The 20,362-nt window shown below is 43.7% G+C and overlaps 1 protein-coding gene across 1 annotated transcript in view; it reads left to right on the top strand.

The window, feature by feature from the left end:
* Positions 1 to 342: 342 nt before the first annotated feature.
* PDIA5 (protein disulfide isomerase family A, member 5) overlaps positions 343 to 20,362 on the top strand; it is a 90,422-nt gene continuing 70,402 nt past the window's right edge. Inside the window, exons 1-4 of the mRNA XM_010568786.1 lie at positions 343 to 476; positions 3,648 to 3,735; positions 17,456 to 17,539; positions 18,318 to 18,363. Coding sequence (XP_010567088.1) covers positions 368 to 476; positions 3,648 to 3,735; positions 17,456 to 17,539; positions 18,318 to 18,363 — 327 coding nt within the window. The 5' untranslated portion in view covers positions 343 to 367. The remainder of the gene's footprint in view (positions 477 to 3,647; positions 3,736 to 17,455; positions 17,540 to 18,317; positions 18,364 to 20,362) is intronic.

Raw genomic sequence — 20,362 nt, forward strand, 5'->3', positions numbered from 1 at the left:
TCTCTTGTTACAGTATATTAAATTTACATAAGAATTTTTATCTGATTATCTGACTAAGGAACTCCACTTTTAAAGGGAGTGGCTTCTTAACTAAAACAGTATTCCTTGATCTGTTTATCTCATCTTTCCATTTAAGGATGCTTGCTGGGAGTGGTATTGGTCCAGTTTCGGTAAGTCACGTGTGTGGTTTTTTATTTTTTCTTTTGCTGATCAAATCGATATGATCATTTATTTAAGACAGCATGTCTCAAGATCGGGAAAAAAGGTCAAGGCAATTTCAAAAGCAGTTTGTGTCTTGTTTCTCAGCATGGACCCTGTTACTAATGTTTCTGGCTTTATGTTTCTGTAGGCATTGTTGCCGGCGTTCATGTACTCATTGAAGGTGTCTCCACTCATAGAAAAAATAAGTGACCACAAGGATTTTAAGAAGCTTCTCAGGACACGGAATAACATACTAGCGCTGTATTCCAAATCTGGTAAGTCCTTTTTTTTTTTTTTGATGTCACAGCTTTTTGTGCCCAGCAAGGTGCACGCATTTGAACATATGTGTGCACGTTTGGTTACCTGTGTACATGCTCAGATGACTTAGCTGTTTGCCCTTACTTGCTCTCTGTTCACTGTTGCCTTATGTGACTGCAAGGTGCTACTACGTGACTACAAGGGCTTCTTCAGGACTGGTGTCCTTTGTTCCAACTCAGAGGCTCCTGATGTTTCAAGATTGGAGTAGTCTTAATTTGGTTTTCTAATAGCTCTGTCACATTGGCAAAAATGTCTTTTATTCTGGCTTTGTCTCCAAAACTGGCTGCTCATAATAGCTGTCAGCCAGAGCTTTCTGGTGTGTTTATCACAGTAGTTTGCAAGTTTCGATTTCCTGGTCACACTGAAAGGTGTTTGTAGTATTGAAATCAATCCATCTTTGCTTCTGACAGCTTTGGGTGTCCCATGGTTGTCTTTCAACTTTAATTAACAAAATATAAAAATAAAAAATGAGCTGCTTGTGTAAGAGGGAGAAATGGCTCATTTCACGTCATGCCACCTGTCCCCTTGAATCTCTTTGCTGTCTTCTCTCTCATTCAGGCTCTCCTTTCTGGCTCTTCACTCTTGCTCTTACCTGTCTGTTTGCTCTTTCTTTTGCTCTATTCTCCTCCTGATGTACCTTTTCTCCTTTGTTGCCTGGTTTGTTTTGGTGTGTTGTTTTGTGTTACACTATGTAAAATGAAGAAACAATCTTTAAGCTCCATATGCATGTGCAGAATGCTGTTATGGATGTGGAAGTCGTTGGACAGCATGAAGTAAACTGTGTCACTAAGATGATTTTCCTTAGTGCTGTATTGTTTTTGTTTGTTTTTGTTGCTTCTTTTTCCTTCCTGCAGGCAAGCAATAGAAGATAATGCTTTGTTTGGGGGTTGGGTCCTCCCTTTGTGACCTGTTGCAAAGGTCTTATCACAATTAAGCTTAATGACGTTGGCAGAGTGCTCTGGGTTTATAGTGTGGCAAATTGGAGCAGTATGTGGTGACCCAATATCCTCCCTTCCTCACCCCCCAATATCAGAGAATTTTGCAGACAAAAATGTGCAGGTGCTGGGATAATTAACTTTGTTACCTAAAGATATGCTTATTCTGAAACAGTTAAAATGATATATGTGACTTAATTTTTGTTAAAATATTTGTGTTTTGCTATAGTGGGAAACTTTGAGCGCTCAAACTTGGCCAAATGGTTTTGTAGTAACAGGTTCAAAGTGAAAGTCATAAAAGAGTTTCTAATGCGTTTTGATTTTGAAAGGAACGCTTTAGATAAAAAGGACATCTGTATTATTCAGCTTTTTAAAGGGAAAATTTTCTTTTTACGCTTAAGATTTTAGGTGATGGTTGCTTTCATTTTTAGAAGCACAACCAGAACACTTCAGCTCTGACACTCATCAAATAAATGTTGCCCTATGGGCATTGTTCAAAAGCTGTGTTGTGGAGATTTCTTTTTCTGTTTTTGTTATTTAATTGGTTGGTTTTAGCAGTCTAAAGCATTGCATGCAGAGCTGACTGTGGGATTAATGTTTCTTCCTAGAACAGTGATCCTTGTACAATTAGAAATCTCTTGCCTAACTGGCACCCAGAAAGAGGGGAGGGGAAAAAAGAGATATGAAGTTGGAGGTGTGATTCTAACCCCAGATACACATCCCCCAGCTGTGATGAGTTGTTGGCCAGCATCTGATCATACTGCTGGAACAAAGGCTTTGCTTCTCAGATGAGCAAAACTAGATGAGTATTTCTATCTCATGCAGAAAATGCATTGGTTTCAGATGTCCTCATGTGCAGGAAATGTTTAGTTCACCCTACCAATGGGTATTCTGCCAGGGCTGCTCAACTAGCGAGTCTTCTGGGACAAGTCTGTTGTATCCTGAATGCTTATTTTTTAAAGGGTGTTTGTCAAACTGTTCCACTCTAAGTACGTGCAAAAAATTCCCCTACGTGTCTATGTCCCTATGTTGGAGAGATGTGGCAGTTGCATGTTATCAGTATTGGGGGTAGGAGAGTTTCTTGAGAGCTAACATGTGTGGGCTAGCATCTCTGATGGCATCAGGCCCAAGCAAAGGCTGTCAAATACAAAGAAGCTGTTTCTGGCTCGGGGGATTGTTGTGATAAAAACTGTGGAAGTTTAGAGATTATTTGAGGGGGCTATTGCTACCCTCTGGCTCTACTTCTCTACTCTTGACTTCACTTTCTCAAACGCTGGAGACAAGATATTGGTCTATAGAAGCATTTGGTCTGACCCAATATAGCCATTCTTGTATTCAATTAGTTGAAGTAGTTGTGGAGCAGCAGCAGTTTAAATAGATCTGGAAGAGGCTCTGAGTTTCTATTTTCTGTTCATTGAGGCAGGAAACAGTTTCTGTTAGATTTTTGGGGGAATTGATACTTGTTTGAACCTCTATATTTTTCTCTCCCAAGCTCTTGTCGCATTTTTCTTTTGTGTTTATTTTTAATACCATTTATAAGACTCTTTTGGGATGGAAGTATTTTGCAAATTCTTCACATGTGGCATGGCGTTATAAAAATCTCAGTTGTGCATTTATAACACAGCAAGTTCTTGGAAGGACCTTTTCTGGGTGCTTTCTGCTAATAGTTTTGAGCTCCTCATGACTGTTGGTTTGGGTATCTCCCAGGGTCATGGGAATAACAGCGTGTTATTTTCTGTGTATGACAGGGACAGAATTGAGGCAGGCAGAGATGCTGAATGACTTGTCCTTACAGCTGATCAATGTCCTAAATGAGGTTGCTCTAATTAGCAGGCAGTGGTACAAACTGGTTAATGCCCAGCCACAGGAAAAAGGCAGTGTTGGGATGGAAGCCGGTTTGCAGGAGAGGACACAGTATAGCTCTGTAAATGTAGGTCAGGGAGCGTGCCTGGAGGTATGAATTTCAGTGTGTTGTTTAAGGGGGGGTGGAGGGAAGGAACCACCCAACTTCAGCTGCAGCCAGCATTCCTTCTAGTTTACAGAAGATTTTACTGATCCCTCTCATACTGGTTTCTTCAAATTAGACAAAATGTTATTCTAGTGCTTCAGAACAAAGGAATGCACCATTGTGTTTTTCTGTGGAGTAATAATGCTGTTGATTTATTTTTGTTATTATTTTATTTTGTTTTCCAGCTGCTGCTGCAGAAAGCTCGCTCAGGTTACTGTCCAGCGTGGCCCAGGAGGTGAAAGGACGAGGTACTATAAGCTGGATAGACTGCGGGTATGTGTCACGCTGTTTTTCTCCATCTTTTTTCCTCTCCCCTTTTGGCTTTTATTGCTGACTTATCTTTTTTGATGGCTTTGAAGCTTTTTGCCTGTATCAGAACCCACATCATTCTGTGCAGTTTCTTCATAGCTGTAGGGAGCCTATATCTTGCCATCCTTTCTTCCATTGGACCAGTGGTGGGGAATCGTTTATGGCTGTTGTCACTTCTTCTCTGACAGCATGTTTTTCAGCCTGAAGCTGGACACCCCAGCTAGCATCGCCTTTCACAGGGGGCATGTAGCATGGAAACTCTGACTGCTCTGGCTTTCCCACAAGCCAGGCGAGGAGGAATCCCTCATGTTGTGCCTCAGCTGGAAGGCAATGCAGTTCTGCTCCAACAGCAAATGTTGCATGAGCAGGAGGGCTGTTTACTTGGTTTTGAAGCGTCCACCCATTTGTGTTTCTCAATAAAATGTGCTTTTTTTTTAAAGAACTTCCTCTGTGCTTGTATAGGTGCATGGCAATTTTTAATGTGAAGGCAGGGAAACCTGTTTTTGTAAGTGGTTGCTTGTGTGGGGAGGAATGAAAAGGTGTGTACTTTCTGGTTTGCAGATGTGAAAGCCTCCACTGTGGTTCTGTTCAGTAACACATTGCCTGTGGTTTTAGCTTGTGTATCGTAGTGCCTCTCTGCCTCTGCAACTTTGAGAGCTTTGCCTGCAGGTGGCAAATTCCCCTTCCTGTGCTGCAGAGGAACAACTTGCTGCCTACCTGTGTTGTTGGGTGGATTGCCACAGTATGAACAAATTGTACGCTGTGCACAAATCTAAGTCAGCTCTGAAAATCTTGTGGCTCCCTTAAAATTACACTTTTGAAACCAACCTCCGCCCATCAAGCAGTGACCCAGAATAAGTAATTGGTAAATCAAAGTTAATGTGCTTTTGTTGTTGGTTAACTTGTCTTGCTCCCCCCCGCCACCAGGCAGGTATCTCTCCTGTGGAGTCCTCTGCTTCTGCTTTCTGTTTGCATTCTGCTGGGCTCGTCCAAATGCGCAAACACTTTAATCTCTGCCCAACTGATGGGGTCAGTGTTCCAAGTCATCCACTGGCAGAAAGCAGGGCTGCTCCTTGGAAGTCAGTGAAGCCTGTACCACTTCGCACCTGCTGAAAAGCAAGCCAGCTGTATTGACCCTGATGAGGAGAATGTTATGTGGAGATCTGGCATACCTCTGAAATCCAGTTTCCTTTTCTAACAAAAGCACCGATAAACAATTTTTGGTTGTCAGTAGTGATGGCTAGCAGATAGGATGCTGGGCCAGCTTTTTGCCTTTAGTTTCTAGCTGGCCCTGTTTGTGACTATGGAGTGGTCACTATCTTTTTGTGTCTTCTGTTTCCCTTTTCTTTTAGGCTACCTCTGTGTTGGGGGACTTAACTGCTTACTGTGTGTGTGCGCACGTGGCATGTGTATACAACTGCTGGAATGATGAGGCTGTTCATCTGGCCCTTCAAAATGCTGCTATAATACAACTAAGCAATAACCATCTCCAGGATTTATTTTAGTTCTGGGTTGGAGAAGGAAAGATTCAGTGTTTAGGACTTCAATTTGAAATCCAGGGAAGTTTTGGTACTTCGTTCAATGAGTCAGTCTCTGCTCCTGAGTTTGTAAGTGATGGTGATGGGGAGGGAAATGTGTTGTTCGGTTTTGCTGTAAAATAAACTTCAATTCATCAAAACTGAATATGGTCTCCCTTTCCAAATGTTGTCATCTAAACCAAACTTTGTTATGGGATTTACTTGCAGTCAATGTATTTTAAAGTCTCCTTCAGGTAGTGCTTTAATACATTTCATAGGAAGCTTGGTACGTGTAGTGCCTTTCTTCTGACTGTGGTGGAGAAATATTTAGTTAAGCTTCCTATTTGTAATGAAAGATGAGTTATTCCCAGAGAGTGAAGCAGCCTGATGAAGGTCATGCTGTAAGAGGTTGGGAGACCTGGGAATGGATTTGTAGGTTCCCAAAATTTGCTTTGATGCCAGTAATATCATAATCAGATTGCCACTGCCGAGTGACAGGCAGTGGGCACGGTGCTGTAACATGGCAATAGCTGTAATTCTCTCTTCAAGGGTTGAGCAGCGCTTCCTTTCAGATCACTTATTTGGGAAGAACCTGGGAAAAATAGATGATCTGTCCAACTGTAGCTGGGTATTTGTTAGAGATGTCTCTTCTATCCTTCCCTCTTGCAGAGGGATGTCATAACAGAGTTTGTGAACTTGCCTCATGGGGCAAAGTGAGCTGGAAGACTAGCTTGTGGCAAAGGAGGTTTTTGATGCATGCAAACCACCCACCCCCACCCCCAAACAGTTTGAGCCTGAACCAAGTTTTGTGATAGATTTGCTTGTTAAACCTTTAAAGTGTTCAGCAGTCAATCTCATAGTGTTGAGGTAACTTTTAAACAATTTTTTTCTTTCCTTGAAAGATTGTTTTCCTTTGCTTTTTGGTTTTCTTTTTTTTTTTCTCCCGTGTGCAGGTGGCTGCGAACTGCTGCCCACCTCATTGCAGTGATAATATGAGAGAGGCTGCAGTATTGCTGTCTGTCACCGGTCACAAAGGGCCAGTTGTAGGGCCTGAACAGCTGAGTCCTACCAGAGTTCCTCAAGCTATTCTCCCACTGCAAATATGCTGTGAAGCTTATTTGCAAGTCTTCGTGCTGAAACAAACAGCGCACAGATGCAGGGATATTTACAGCACAGGCTCAATTTGTTTTACAAATACTGACAAGAAATGGCTTGTTTGGCAGCAATATTTAGCAGGGAATTTTGGCTTTGCTCTTCACATCCCGCTGTAGTGGACTTCTTTGCCTTTAGATCCAAGCATTGGCAAGGCTGGCATGCATGCAGAGTTCTGGTTTGTGTCTCTGCTTCCCTGTGGCGATGTCGGCAGTCTTTTTCTCTTCTTTTTCTTTATTGGTGGTGCTTTTTTGTTTCTTGTCATTTCTCCTTCTTCCCCTCATTTTCAGGAGAAAGCAAGAACATACTGCTCCACTGATGGGAATCATTATGGATTGCGAAGTCTCAGCAGTATGTTCTGTATTTCATACAGCACAGGGATGTGTGCAGGTTTGCGGCTGGAGGTGGGCTTCCCGAATTGCTGGCTTACGTGGAAACCGTGCTCCTGGGCCTCGGCTTTTGTTGGGTCTGTGGTGTGAGACACAGGTTATACTTGAGCTTTCAGTTCCAGGTTGAGTGGTCTCGGGGAGACCAGGGAGGTTTGTTTTTCAGCACGACATGAGGAGATACTTGGTTTCTTGCTGAGAGTGTTAGTGTGGAGTAGAGGAGGTTGCCACGTAGTTTGTCACTGAGGCAGGATAGCAGAGGCCCCCAGAGCGCCTGGGCTTAGGAGGAGTAGGGCTGGGAAGTGCCAGGTACCTGCCTTCCCTGCACAGGTAGGTTCACTTGTGTCAAGTGCCATGCTGGAGCAGGGCCATGCTGAGTGCGACGTGCCCAGGGACGCCTCTGTGTGCAGTATTGCAGATAAGGTCCTCGTCCACAGGAGATTTCAAGCAGTTTTCCCAGGCCTCCTCCTAGAGATGAAGGGGCAGCACGAGAATTGCTTGCCAGCATTACAGCGGTCACTGTTTGCTCCTGTGTGCTGAGATAGCATGTGTGGGTCTGTACACAATTAGACATGAAGCTATTTCAATTGTGAATAAAAGACCCACAAATAATGTGATAATAATATGTTTTATTCTAGCCTTTCCATGTTTTAATTAGGAAGTGCTTGCTGAGGTGTTTGATATTGAATGAATGGTGGTGTGAGAGACAACAGAATATTGAATTCATCATGCCTGGTAAGATGCATGGTATAAAGGAGAGAGCACAACGTTGCAGGCTGGTAAATCTTCAGCGTCCCAGAGAGATGGATCAGTCATCTTATGAGCAAGTGTTTTGGGGTCTTGTTTGGGGAGACGCCACGTTAATAGGAGCCAAGAGTCCCAGCTTCTGTTCCTGACTGCAAATTATTCACTTCTTGTTACTTTGTGCTGTTAAAAAAGGTGTATCTGTTTTCCAGGCAACTGGGTAAATATTGCCTGATTCATTAGTCAATGTTTATAAAGAGTTTGGAGAACTTTGAAAGGAAAAATGCTACAGCAGCATGAATGAGCGCTCTTCGCTTAGTGTGTTCAGATGCTATTGGGATGGGCATGTAAGCAAGCAGAGGGTTGGGTTTTTTACTGAATTATTTTTAGTAGTAGGCTGATAGAAATTCTGAAAATTGAAGGGCTCCATAGGGAGTTGAAAGCTTAAGATGTCTGCAAAAAAGAAAATGTCATGTCCTTTTGTGCAATCTCAGAGTCTGGCTGCTGCTACGTGTAACAGCAGGTTGGGGTGCAGTGGAGCTGGTGTGTGCTGCGTAGGCAGATGGATGGTCGGGGTGTGCTGCAGAGCCTCGGCATCCCCCCTCATCTCCTGAAACCTCCATCTTTGGAGGCTTAGTCCAACTGGAGGTAAGCGTCAATGTGGTCAAGTTAACGAGGGGTTTTGTGAAAAATAGAAACTCCTGGCAAATCCTTGTGGTGGCAAGTAAAAGGTACAAAGTGATGTGCTTGGGAACACAATAAGATGGAATTACTGCTTGAGTGAAAGATAAAATTTTTGTTGCTTGTCTTTAAAGCAGGCAAAGCTGCAGTCCCAGTTCGTGATGCCCTGAGGACTGGTTTTGAAGAATAATCATTATCAAGTTATCCTCTAGCCTTATTGAGTAGGTCTTGCGATAGATCATGGGGTGGCCAAGGACTGATGTTACTTGGAAGAGTGTAACTAGTTTGGGTGAAGTGGAAAGAAAGTAAAATGGCTTTGCTGAAGAGAAGAAAATGTGTTTGGCGGGTTATAAAATGCATTGTGGTCAGATGCAGCTTTGAGGAGGTGGCAGAGGAGGTTGAAAACTAGCTCTTTCCATCCGGAATGTGATTTAGTGAACACTCCTGGTTTTCCTGTTACTGAATTGTCTTGAGGTTTTTATTGGCTATAAGTCCTGCCTAATTGTGGACTGGTATTTTCAAAAAAGCATCCTTTTCTTTGGCTCTGGGTAACTAATCTCTGTTCAAACTTGCATGGTTCCCTTTACTGTAGGTCCCAAACATAAACAAAGCTGTGTGATTTCCATCTGCTGTCATAGCGCATGTGCTTGGCTTTAGCACATCAGACTGCTAGGAAGAGTAAATGCCATCTGGTTAAAATGTTTGACTAATTTTTGGTCGGTTTTAATCCCACTTTTTCTGCTCTTGCGTGTCATTCTTGTAGTCCCTTTTGAGCGTCCTGTGCGTCATTCTTGTAGTCCCCATTCCCAATAATTGCTTGCTATTGTTGCAATCCCATGACACTTAGCATAAAGGTAAGACTGTAATTTGGCTGGTAAAGCAGGCCTTTCAAGGCTATGCATCTAAATATGTGCTGGTTCACGATAGCACCAAATCTAATGAGTAGTTGTCTTTTCTGGGATTTCCCCCAATTTCCGTGTTTATCTGCCTTTTAGATGAAATCTTCCTTCCCAAATTTCTAATTTCCTAATGCATTGATACAGAAAGGCTTTACCCATAAACACAATCATAAATTAATTTCTTTAATGCCTTGAAATAGCAGGGAGGAATTTCAGAAGTAAGGCTGCTGGTACAGATGGCATTAAGTGATCAGAAGAAGGATTTATTTAAGAGAATAAGTCTACTCATCTCCCTTCCTTGTAGTTGAATTTTAAAGCTGATGAAAAGCCAATAAAAATGACCAGACCTAATGGAGACCCCTTCCATCCAAGTAGATTTGCTGTGTATGGGATTTCTGCCTTTTTCGACAGTTGCCTTGAAGGCGAAGGGCAGTGGCAGCTCAGGGGTGGATGGCAGGTAATGTTAGGTGCCAGCCTGGGGGAGGTAGCAGGGGCTCCGTTTGCAGCTGGTCCAGGGGAGGTAAGCCAGGTGTCCATCAGGAACATTCGCAAGTGTAGTTACACTGACAGCGTGGTCCTTGTGTGGATGCAATTTATATGGGCAAACTGCATTTGCAGCATAGATTTTCAATGCCTTCCTCCTGTCTCTGTCATAACCTCTGCGTGGTTAATGCTAATTCACATTAAAGCCCTTTTATTTTCCTGTAAGAGTGACCATGCAGGAAGTGCCATGCCAGTCTGAAAAAAATTCCTTTAAGCAAGCTCTGTTTCTAACATAAATGCATTTAGTCAGGCATATTGCATTAATTCAGAAATGCACAGTGTTTAACTAAAATCCACTGTAGTGTTTGGGTATACAAGCCTGGGCTCATGTCTCAGTTTCATCCTAACTGTGTGCTCCATGGAATTTGCCTAGAATTGCTCATTAACAGCTTAAACGTTGCTTCTTTTCAGACTAAAATGAAGAGTAAGCGAGCTAAGATTTTATGTAAAGTTACCTCCATTTTCCTGCATTCAATACTTCATTTGAAACATCCTCTAGCATCCTCTCCAGACCCATAGCACAGCTAAAGGTCATAAAACAGGCTACCAAGGGAACAGTATAATGTGCTGCAGTGTCTGTGTGCCTGTGGGTGATACATTCAAAACCTGCTTTTGCGGGGATCTTAGACTGGTGTGAACTCAAAGATAGAGCTGTCTTGTGTCCCAGGTTAGGACAGTGTTCCGCTGTACCGGGTTGTGTGAGTTAGAGGAGGTCTGGATGAGTCCAATGAGGAAAGCTGCTGCTTTGCAAAGAGAGTTCAAGTGTTCGTTGTTTCTAGAAGTTCCTGCAAAGCCTTTGGTAGCTCCTGTGAATGTGTTCACCTTATTTCTGTGCAGGTATGTGGGCTGCCGAGTGCCTCTTACTAATTTATGTTTCCATGGAAAGTACCGTTCATTGTAACTTCTTGACTTTCTGCAGGGCTGGAGCTTATAATTTTTTCCCTTAATTGTTTTTGCTTGATGATACCTGTTACCTTTTTGTCTTGGTTTCTTTCTGCTCTTTGGCTCGCTCTTGCTTCCAGTAGGAATTAATCTCATGGGTTTTAGTTTTCAGAAAATACTTCTTTTTAATCTCATTCATATAGATTCCTGGCCTCTCTAATTGACTAATGGGCACAGAGAGTCGTATGTATTGGGTGACGAGTGGTGCTGGGTCTGCGCAGCACATGGATTATTCTGTTTGCATTCCTGGCACGTTGCAGGGGAGTGTTTGGAGCAGAAGGCTGCGATTGCCTCGTGGGTCACAGGGAGGCTTTTTGCTGTGTTCTAGGGGGGAAAATCAGGCCCTAAATTCAGATGAGACTCTGTCCTGTCAGTCTGCTAATCCTAATCTTTAATTCTTTTCAACAGCATGTTTTCTGGTTTTGGTTTTCATGCTCCCCCATCCCTTAAATGATTCAAGCTTTTAATCTGCCACAATGTTTGAATGGCTCATTTGTCTGTACTATGGAAACCTGTTGCTATTGTTACTTCTTTTATAAGATAATTTCGATCAGGAAACTAGAATGGTGGCAAAATGTTGCTCTGTTTTTAAAGACAAATCTTGTGTTTTAAGCTTCCTGTGCTGATTACTTCTGTGTCTGTCTCTCCTGGGTCCTGTTCCTATTTTGGTGTCTGCAGGTTCTTAAACCCCACTCAGGAACGTAATATCAAAGTGCCTGTCTGCACTGAGAGCTGTGTATGGGCTTTCTGTTCAAGTAGATGTAAGCCATTACCATCCAGCGGCTGCTTAGCACAGCTCTTTGGAGAAGTGCTCTTGCAAGCTAGGCTGATGGTTTAAGAAGTGATTTTTATTATTTTTTTTTCCCTCTGATTTCAGATCTCTCAAGAGAGTGATACAGAAAGGTCTGGGATCATTAGAGAATGAGGAGCCTTACGAATGTGACATACTGTCAGCAGCAGTAGTTGTGGCAGCTGCCACCCCGGGCTGGGAGGGAGGAGTGAGGATGATGGGGAGGCAATGCCCGCAGTCTGAGAGGAAGAGAGTTTTGCAGGGGGTCTGTCTGCTTTTGTTTGGTCAGCAAAGTACACCAACTGCTGTAGTGTAAAGGGATCACACGGTCCTTGTTGGAGGGTGGGATTGATGAGTGCAAGGAGCATAGTCAAAATCCCATATTGACCCCAAAAATGGGTAATGAATTGCATTTTTTATTTTGAAACTTTGTAGGAGCACATCTAACTACAACTGACTGTTAATTACTTCCTCTTTCAGATTAGGTTTGCAAGTGCAAATGTGGTTTTTATTTTTAGGTGGCTTGAGGAAATATCTGGTGTTGACACCCCTTTTGCTGCTTTTCTGGGTCACAAGCTCAATTAATTGTTTGGCAGGATCTCAACTCCATGCTTTCTCAGGATGTTCATCAGTCTGTTGTCTGGAGAGGGTGTTCTATGGAAGGTAGCCAGAGGGCATTGCAGGGGCTGCGCATTGGGCTGGGGAAACCCTATTTGATAATTCACTTCTGAGGGCTGGTCTGAAATCACGGTTGCGCTTCCCTGAAGTTATAACTGGAGTTGTTCTCTGTACGATGGTTTTCACCATAACATAGAGGAATGAAAGCAATTAAACAGCAGAGACAATAACGAGAGAGCGTGCTGGTAACAAGGTGATGGCTTTGACTGGTACCTTCTAAAGCTTTTTCCAGTGTTGGGAGGCTTGCTTTGTAGGCAGCCCTATTTCTGCTTTGCCATATCGCCCTGCTCTCAGAGCCTGTACCTCCTCCTTACCTGCTCAGTCTTGTCTCTTCCAGCTGTTGGGACAGTGACAGTGTTGTATCAGGACAGCTGCTGACACAACAGAGCCTCCGTTGCGTTGGGGTCTACAGGCACAACTGTGATGTAAGGGACTGCTGAAGCGTAATTTATGTGGATTGTTGAGCCTTGTTTTAGACTGAGAGAGGTACAGATAGGAGAGATAAAATCTGTTTACAGATTGTGAGGTCTGTGGTTCACATGTGGTTACATGATATGCTGATAGAGGAGTGAGATAGGTTTTGTGCAGGCAGATTTACTGACCTTGTTACTTAAATTGGTGCTGTTGGTGTTTTTATTAATTACTTCTCTTGTGCCTGGAAACACTGTAGGTACAGGTGAAAAAGAAGGCTGGGTCTGGTCTGTGTTGCAAAGTGTTAGTAGATGCCAGCACTGTGGCATCGAAGTGGCATGGCCAGCACAGGCACATGCTGCTATTACGTTGGCAAATGGAGACGTGAACTGGTTTTGGATGGCATTTTTGTCATTTCCTAAGAGGGGATTTGACAGTCATTCCAGATCCTTCCTCCTCAGAGGCTGATGTGGTTGTAGGGTTGTTTTTCCCTTCTTGATGAGAAGCCAATGGGCAGCATTACGTGGTAAGGGAAATAATTAAGGAGCGGCAGAAGATCTTATTTGTGCTTGTGATAGAGGATGGTGCCGAGGATATTCGGTCTTACCCTGCTGCCTTCAGGACCTGCCAGGACAATATTTGAATTTGCCCCAAGAAGGGTGTTTTGGACTGCCACCTCCATGCACCATTTTCTACTCAGGATCTACCCAGCTCAGACTTGTTTTGTTTATAGAAACCAGTGTGGACTTACTGCGGCCAAACTCCTAGATCTTATTTTGTGTTCCTCCTGTCTGGCTTTGTCCTCTGTTGTTTCTCTCTCCAAATTACCTTGACACATTGCTGCAAAAGCCTTTCTCTGGGTTGCTCCTGCCACTGTGGACTGCCATCAGTATCTCTTAGTGCTTCTCCATCCTACGACCATGAGCTGCCAGGCCTGTGCTGCTCCTGAGGAATGCCTGCGGCATGTCCCCTTCTGGGGCTGGCTTCACTGGTGGTGAGCCAAAGGAGGTCAGATCTCCTTCACGAGCCCTTCGCCTTCCTCCTGCCCCGGTAACAGCTGGCTGCCTGGGTAAAGTGATTATTCATGCATGCTAATGCTGACAGTGGACCCCGGAGGTTTACAGGGAGTGCTCCAGTCGGGCTTCCCGCCAGCTCCATCGTAACCCCAAACGACAGAAGTGTCTCCCAGTAGAGGAGATGGCGATGTGAATGGAAAGGGGTGAAGTATTCCTGTGATGCACGCACTCTTTGTTGTTACTTAGACTTCTTGCTTAGTTAGGTCAACTTGGATCTTTCATTTTATCGTTCTTTTTACCAAGCTGCCATATGTCTTTGCTTCTGTAGCAAAGGAGCCGTTTGGAGCTCTGGTTTGGTTTTGTGGGGAACATGCCTGTGGGAGTGGAAGGAAGCCGTGCCATGGTGCCGCTTAAGGTTTGACCTTATTACCACATAGACAGCTGCTGGTTAGGCCCTTTGTGGTATTGCAAATAGGTTGATGTATTGGATGATTTTCCACAGAGATGAAGCTGGATGATCTGTAGGACTGCCTGCAGGCAAAGCAGGGGTCCCTTCAGCAGTAGCACAGCAGGGACTTGGGAGGGTTCAAATTGCTCTGGACAGAAATGCCAGGAGGCAGCCAAGGATGGCTGCTGGGGGCACGTTACTGACCTCATCCTCAAACCAGTGTTTCCTGAGCCTGGTGCCTTGTCTGGAGTGTCTGGGTGGTAGCGTGCTGATTTTGGGGGTGGTTTCTGGCTTTTTAGGTTTTGGGTTTTTGTCGCTTTTTTGTTCCTTTTTTTTCCCTTCTTCTTTTTCTTTTAGTCTTTATAACAAACTCTTACACTGCCTCTTCAAGTTGTATAATTAAATTGCAAGAACTGGAGTCCTAATTACCCTCTCCCATGTGAGAGTTGAGGAGCTCATCTTCAGAGAGAGGCTGTTGGCTGAGATTCAAAAGAGACAAATCTCAGAGCAGAGGCTGCATCTGTGTTGATATTTACTCTTATTAAAGATAATGGTCATTACCAAGTGATATCAGAGCAGGTTGCTCTTTGCAGGTTATTTTTGTCTGGCTGTAAGTGAAAGCAGAAAGGAAAAGCAGAATGGGTCCATCTCTGTCATTTCTATACGCCTCCTTTTCTGCTTTTTCCAAAGAATCGTTAGTATAGCATCTGAGCTGGGGGGGTCTGGCATGTGCAAAAATCTGCACTGATGCATGAAAGAATTACTGATACATATTTAGACACTTCCTATTCTGGGGATTTGCTCCTTTTCCATCCCTTGCATGAGTGCAGATAGCTTGCATAAACACACTGAACTCCCAATGCAGCGGTGCAGAGAATCTGCCCACTAAATGGTAAGAGACATACTGGAGCAAACTGCTGCTTTCTTTCCTGTGGTAATGGATGTGCATTCAGGCAGCTATGTGAATCTCTACAAGTGGAACAGTCCTGAAAGCAGGGCAGGCTTAGATCCTGTTTCCTTCCAGTGAAACAGCTGTTCATATCTTTCTTTTTTTTTTAACAGAAACTCGTGCAAACAGAAAATGAATTGGTAGGAGTTGGTAGCTGCTTGCTCAGAGGTACATCGCAGTAGTAATATTTTGTAGCCTTTTTCCACTATAAAGCTTGCAGTACTTTTCTAAGATGAGTATCTGGATCTCTAAATGACACATAAGGAAAAATTATACTTTTTTTCCCCACCTGGCTTGAAGTTGCACCAAATTGGTGGCAGAACTGGCAGCAGAATTGTCTTGATAGCCATTTTGCTCCTCTATTGATGCTGGAACAATTGTCTGTACATCTCAGGGTTTCACAGACCCTGTTGCTGGAGGTAGGTTTCAGCATTACACTTGTTCACGTCAACCACCTGACATTTGTCTTGGCAAGGCTGAGATGGCCACAAATATATGTGTATCCTGGAAACATTTGGAAGTGTCTAGAAGAGCATTTACAAATGTTGACTGTGGCGCAGGCTGACTTTAGTTAGCTGTCTGGCAGTCAGCTGCAGCAGGGCCACAAGGGCTTCTCTATGCCTCTAGATTTGTCTGGGGTAGGACAGGAGGATGATCTGAAACTGGTGCCTCCTCCTGAGATTCCCTGACCTTCGAGTCACTTAGGTTTAGCCCATGGGACTGTCGGAGGGCTGCAGGTGAGAGAAGACAGGATGCTTCTGGCCCCTGGGTTTGATGTTGCTGCAGACTTTCTGTACAAACTCCACATGGCAAACCAGCTTTTCAGCAAAACTCCAAATCCAGGCTATTTGTTTCGTAATCTAGTTTTGTTACAAGGAGATGTGTTCACGTTACCCAATGAACAGATGACATGTTTTAGTTCCACCTTCCACTACAGTCTGGGGAAAACAAAGATGCAGCAGACAACAGGAAAATAACTGTCTTCTCAGGCTCAGATCTCCAGCCTCCTGGAGAAGCAAAGAAGGCATTTATGGGTTACAATGCCTAGCTTTGGCTATGATCTGAAAATGCAGAACTGACATGAATTCAGTAAGACTCTTCAGATAAACATACAACTGGGATTACAGGTGCTCCTTCCTAGTGAGGTAGTTGCATGCTTTGTTAGTTCCTTAAAACGCTCATTTCTGTCTTCCGCATAATACTCTGATTTTGATGCATGTGTCTGTGGCACATCCCTCCTCATTTCCCGCTACAATAAGCATTTGGGAAGTTTCCACAAAGGCGTGCTCTCATCTGCAGCACACTGCAAACTTACTGTTTGTTGTTCCTTACATTTGCAGAAAGGCAGCTGGAGAACATTGGGAGAATTAGCACTAGTGTTGGCAGCAGCACTTAATTTGGTGGAGTCTTGCAACCCTTGCATCTCGGTGTCTCTAATGTGTCTCTAATCAGTTTAAACTTGATGGGTTTTCAGTGTTTTCATTTTCTAAATTGATTTATCTGCCTAAAAGGTACAAGTTGTCCTCTGCTGGGAACAAGTTTCCAAGCTTTTTAATCTTTCTGTTTGTCAATGCAAAGAATAGTCTTGTCAGTGTGAATCATCCTCTTTTCTTTGTAGTTGTACTGTTTCACTCATCTCCTGAGGTCTTTGACTTCATATTCACTTCAGCTTAAAGCATCCTTATAGCTTCACTTCTACATTGTTTAGAACAGCAGTTAGGCCATGAAGACCCTTTACCTGCCCACCTAAGCAAATGTATATGCAGTTTTCTCCAGTGACCCTTCTCTCTTCTTCAACTCAGCTGATCTGGTGCTGGAAGCAATTCACTCTTGTTCAGTTTGAAAACCACCTCCAGCAGGTCTGTCTGCTGTTACATGCCTCCTTGTTCAGGAGCTGTGGCAGATGGTCTTTACCTCCACTTGCTAGGTGTGGCTCCAGGACACATCCCTCATACCTAGAGTGAATGGGGTTGCTGGGCTTGGGCCTTCAAAATTTGAAGTGGTTTTTGTTTTCTGCAGGACCTTTTAAGGCTAGTCACTTGTGATCTGGGCTTTGAGATACCATGAAGATGTTTCTTTTTGGTTTCGAGTTATTTTCTGCCAGATATAAAAGCTGACCTGCTCTTCTTTGAATCTTTTCACAAATAGTACTCTTTGAACACCACCCTAACAGTAGCATGGTCTTCTTGAAAACTTGACTTCCTAAATTTTATGTTAATCCCATGGACAGAAGGTCTACTGAGGTACTTGCACATGCTAGAACGGGCTGCTTTTCTACTGGTTAGGGTCTGCCTTTGGAATGTGGTTTTAACACAGTTCACTGTGTCCTGACCAAGCAAACGGAGAAACTAAATTGGCTAATGCAGCTTTCCACAATGCTTGTCCCACAAACTTAGCTGAACAGCTTCCAAATTACTGTTAGTTGCAACTAATTGCTGATGAGGGAGCACAGCAATGAGTTTTCAGAAATGAATGCATTTGATTTCCTTTCTTGTAACCATTTTTCTTCCAATATGTGTTTTTTGCAGTGATACTGAAAGCCGAAAATTATGCAAGAAGATGAAAGTAGATCCTAATTCAAAGGAGAAAGGAGTGGAATTACTCCATTATAAGTGAGTGCTGGGCTGGGATTTGTAGTTCCTAATTGTTGATGCCCCTGTTAGGACCATTTGTTCTCCTTGCAGCTCCATAATGCTGCAGCATGAAGAAAGACTTATTTTTTTATCCTTTGACATGTGAAATTGACTGCTGTTTCTTCAGTTTGCAAGCATGTGTTGTGACAGAAGTTGAGATAAATTTATTCTGCTGTTGAATAGAGTACACTAAAAGCACGAGCGGGGTGCCTGGGAGAGATGCCCAGTGGACTAAAACTACCCAATGCACAGGGCTGATGCCTGAGGTTTGAGCTCTCTTACTTTCTCTGTCACGTGCCCACTGGCATGTGCCTTAGGCAAGTTGCTTCACCTCTCTATGCTTGCTTTTCAGACTTGACATAGTACTTCATAAAATAAGTGGAGAAAGGCAAGTGTAGTGAGACAGCAAGAGATTTTCTTCCTGGAAATAATAGGAGTGGGAGTACCGTTAAGTGTAAGAGACACCAAGCAGCTGCATCTCCATCTCCAAAGATTGTGCCTTAGTAAATATTCTTGTTAAAGTGTCAGGGAGGAAATTATTTACTAGAAACCTGTTTGCTTTACACTCTCTTTTGCACCCTCCCTTTTTCCTTACTCTTTTTTCCCCCCTGAAATTACTGTACTGTAAATTCTACTTAGTTCTGTGGCTTCAGCAGGATAACATTTTTCTAGTTAGTGGGAAGTGAGGAGGAGCAGCTGTATGATTTCCAGCAACGTTTCTGTAAGTTAACACTATTCCCTACTCCTTGTTCAACAGGGACGGTGCATTTCATACTGAATATAACAGAGCGGTCACATTGAAGGTAAATTTAAATATTTGATTATTATTCTTTTGGTTTTGCTAGATATGGGGGAGACATTTGTGGATTAAAAAGGTGTTGGTACTTTTTCATGCTGAAGGCATGAAAGGGAGGGGGTTAATCTTCATAAACAGCTGTCAGAATGACCTAAAGGTTTTTGTGTGTGTACGTGTCTGCCAACCAAAGATCCAGGAAAATTGTGTATTGTTAAAAAGATTGAACCCATGTTGAACTTTAATGTAAATTGTGAGTTAACTTGCAGGCTGGTAACAAATAGGGATATTCTTGGTTTGATTACAAGGTGCTGTTAATGGCAGTATAACTAAAAAGCATTAGCTGATACTGCATTTTGATAAGGAGTTCTCTGAGGTTTTTAGGTTGTGTGTTTATAAACTTTAAAGAGAGCTGAGTGGCCTTATCTTTTATCGGATTATGGAACCACAGTTCCTATGGATATGCCGTGAGTGCAGCAGGGATAAAACGACCTTCCTTCTCCTGCAAACCTTGACACAAAGCAACAGAAAGCAACATTCAGTGAGGGCAGTGGAAGGCAGAGGGCATGAAACATGAAATGAATGTGTAGATCTTGATGATTGTGGAAATGGTGGACTAAAAGCACAGTAAGCAGGCCAAAAGTTTGCAGCCTTCCTCTGTGAAGCCTTGGTGAAGCGCTGGGAGTAGCCTCACGTCAGGCTGCAGCCCTGCGATGTCTTGGCTTCCAGAAATGACTTCTGTCCAGCTCTAATGCCCAGTTCCCATTTCTCTTCCTCCTCCAGCAAGCGCAGGCACTGCACCATCGTTGGTCTTGTGGAGGCTTGGTGGCACCACCCCAGGCTGACATCATTGCGTTTACTTCCCCTTTCTGGCTCGTTCAGGGGTTTGGCCTGGGGTGGAGGAAAGCCCGCGTGAGACGCTACATGAACCTGAGTCTGTCAGAGTGGCCGTTCCTAAGTGTGCTTGCTCTGGACCTTCCTTTTACAGGCAGACTTGTTGTGGGGTAGTGATGGGAGGACTGTCTTTGAAGCACGCCCTGGCTTGAATCATCCATTCAGCCTGCACTTGGGGTTGTCATGCAGGGTTCGCCTGAGGTTGGGAGAGTAGGATGGTGTATCTTCCCATCTCCTGCAGTAGAAATCTTGCCTGGCACTAGGAAGGGCAATGTTAGATACCCTGCCTAGTCAGCAAGTGCCTGAAGCTCCTTCTGCACTTAGTGAAGGAATGCACCTGGTGAATTTTTTTCCCTCTTGGTGGGTGGTGGGGCAAGGGTGGCTTGTTAGTTGCTTAAATTTGGGTGATTTAAACAATGTGTGACATGTCTTTCCTGCCCTCCATAAAGTGCTGCAGCCAGAAATCAGTGCTGTGACTCTTCTTTACAGATCAGATCAACTGGAAAGCACCTGCAGAGCCCCAGGGAGCGTGGGGCTGAGAGGCAATCATAGCACAACAGGAACCATACCATTTATTCCTTCAGTTGCTGTTTTGTGATGAGCATTTCCCCCTTCCCTTTTGCCCTGCCTGCTGGGGAGAAGGAAGCAGCATCCTGTGGACAGGGATGTGGGATTCCGGTGCAGGTGGAAGAGGTGTTTTGAAGCTCCCTCACTCTAGGAGCTCTAGTCTTTCTTACTTTAACTGCCCCTGTGAAACCAGCTGCTTATGATTTACAGGTTGGACAGTGTATCAGATCTGGGCAGTAGTCAAATAACTCAGCTGAGTGTTTACTTGTTCTGCTGCTCACAGCTGCCTGAATATTTTCTATATTTCTCCCTCTATACCACTTCTTGTTTTCTTCTGTTGAGGCAGTGACCTTTCTTTCTCTCTCAGCTGTGTTTGTCAGGAATCTCCCAGTACATCACAAACAACGAGCGGCAGAGCAACACAATTACGTAGGGTATCATACTCATTTTACGGACAGGTGGACACACTGAAGAACAAGGAGATTAAAGGATTTGTTTCACATCATTCAGCAAGCTTGTGGCAATAAAACTTGGATGTTCTTTGCAGG

Source organism: Haliaeetus leucocephalus, unplaced genomic scaffold (assembly GCF_000737465.1).
Source record: "Haliaeetus leucocephalus isolate CR32 unplaced genomic scaffold, Haliaeetus_leucocephalus-4.0 Scaffold1, whole genome shotgun sequence".
Classification (NCBI taxonomy): Eukaryota; Metazoa; Chordata; class Aves; order Accipitriformes; family Accipitridae; genus Haliaeetus; species Haliaeetus leucocephalus.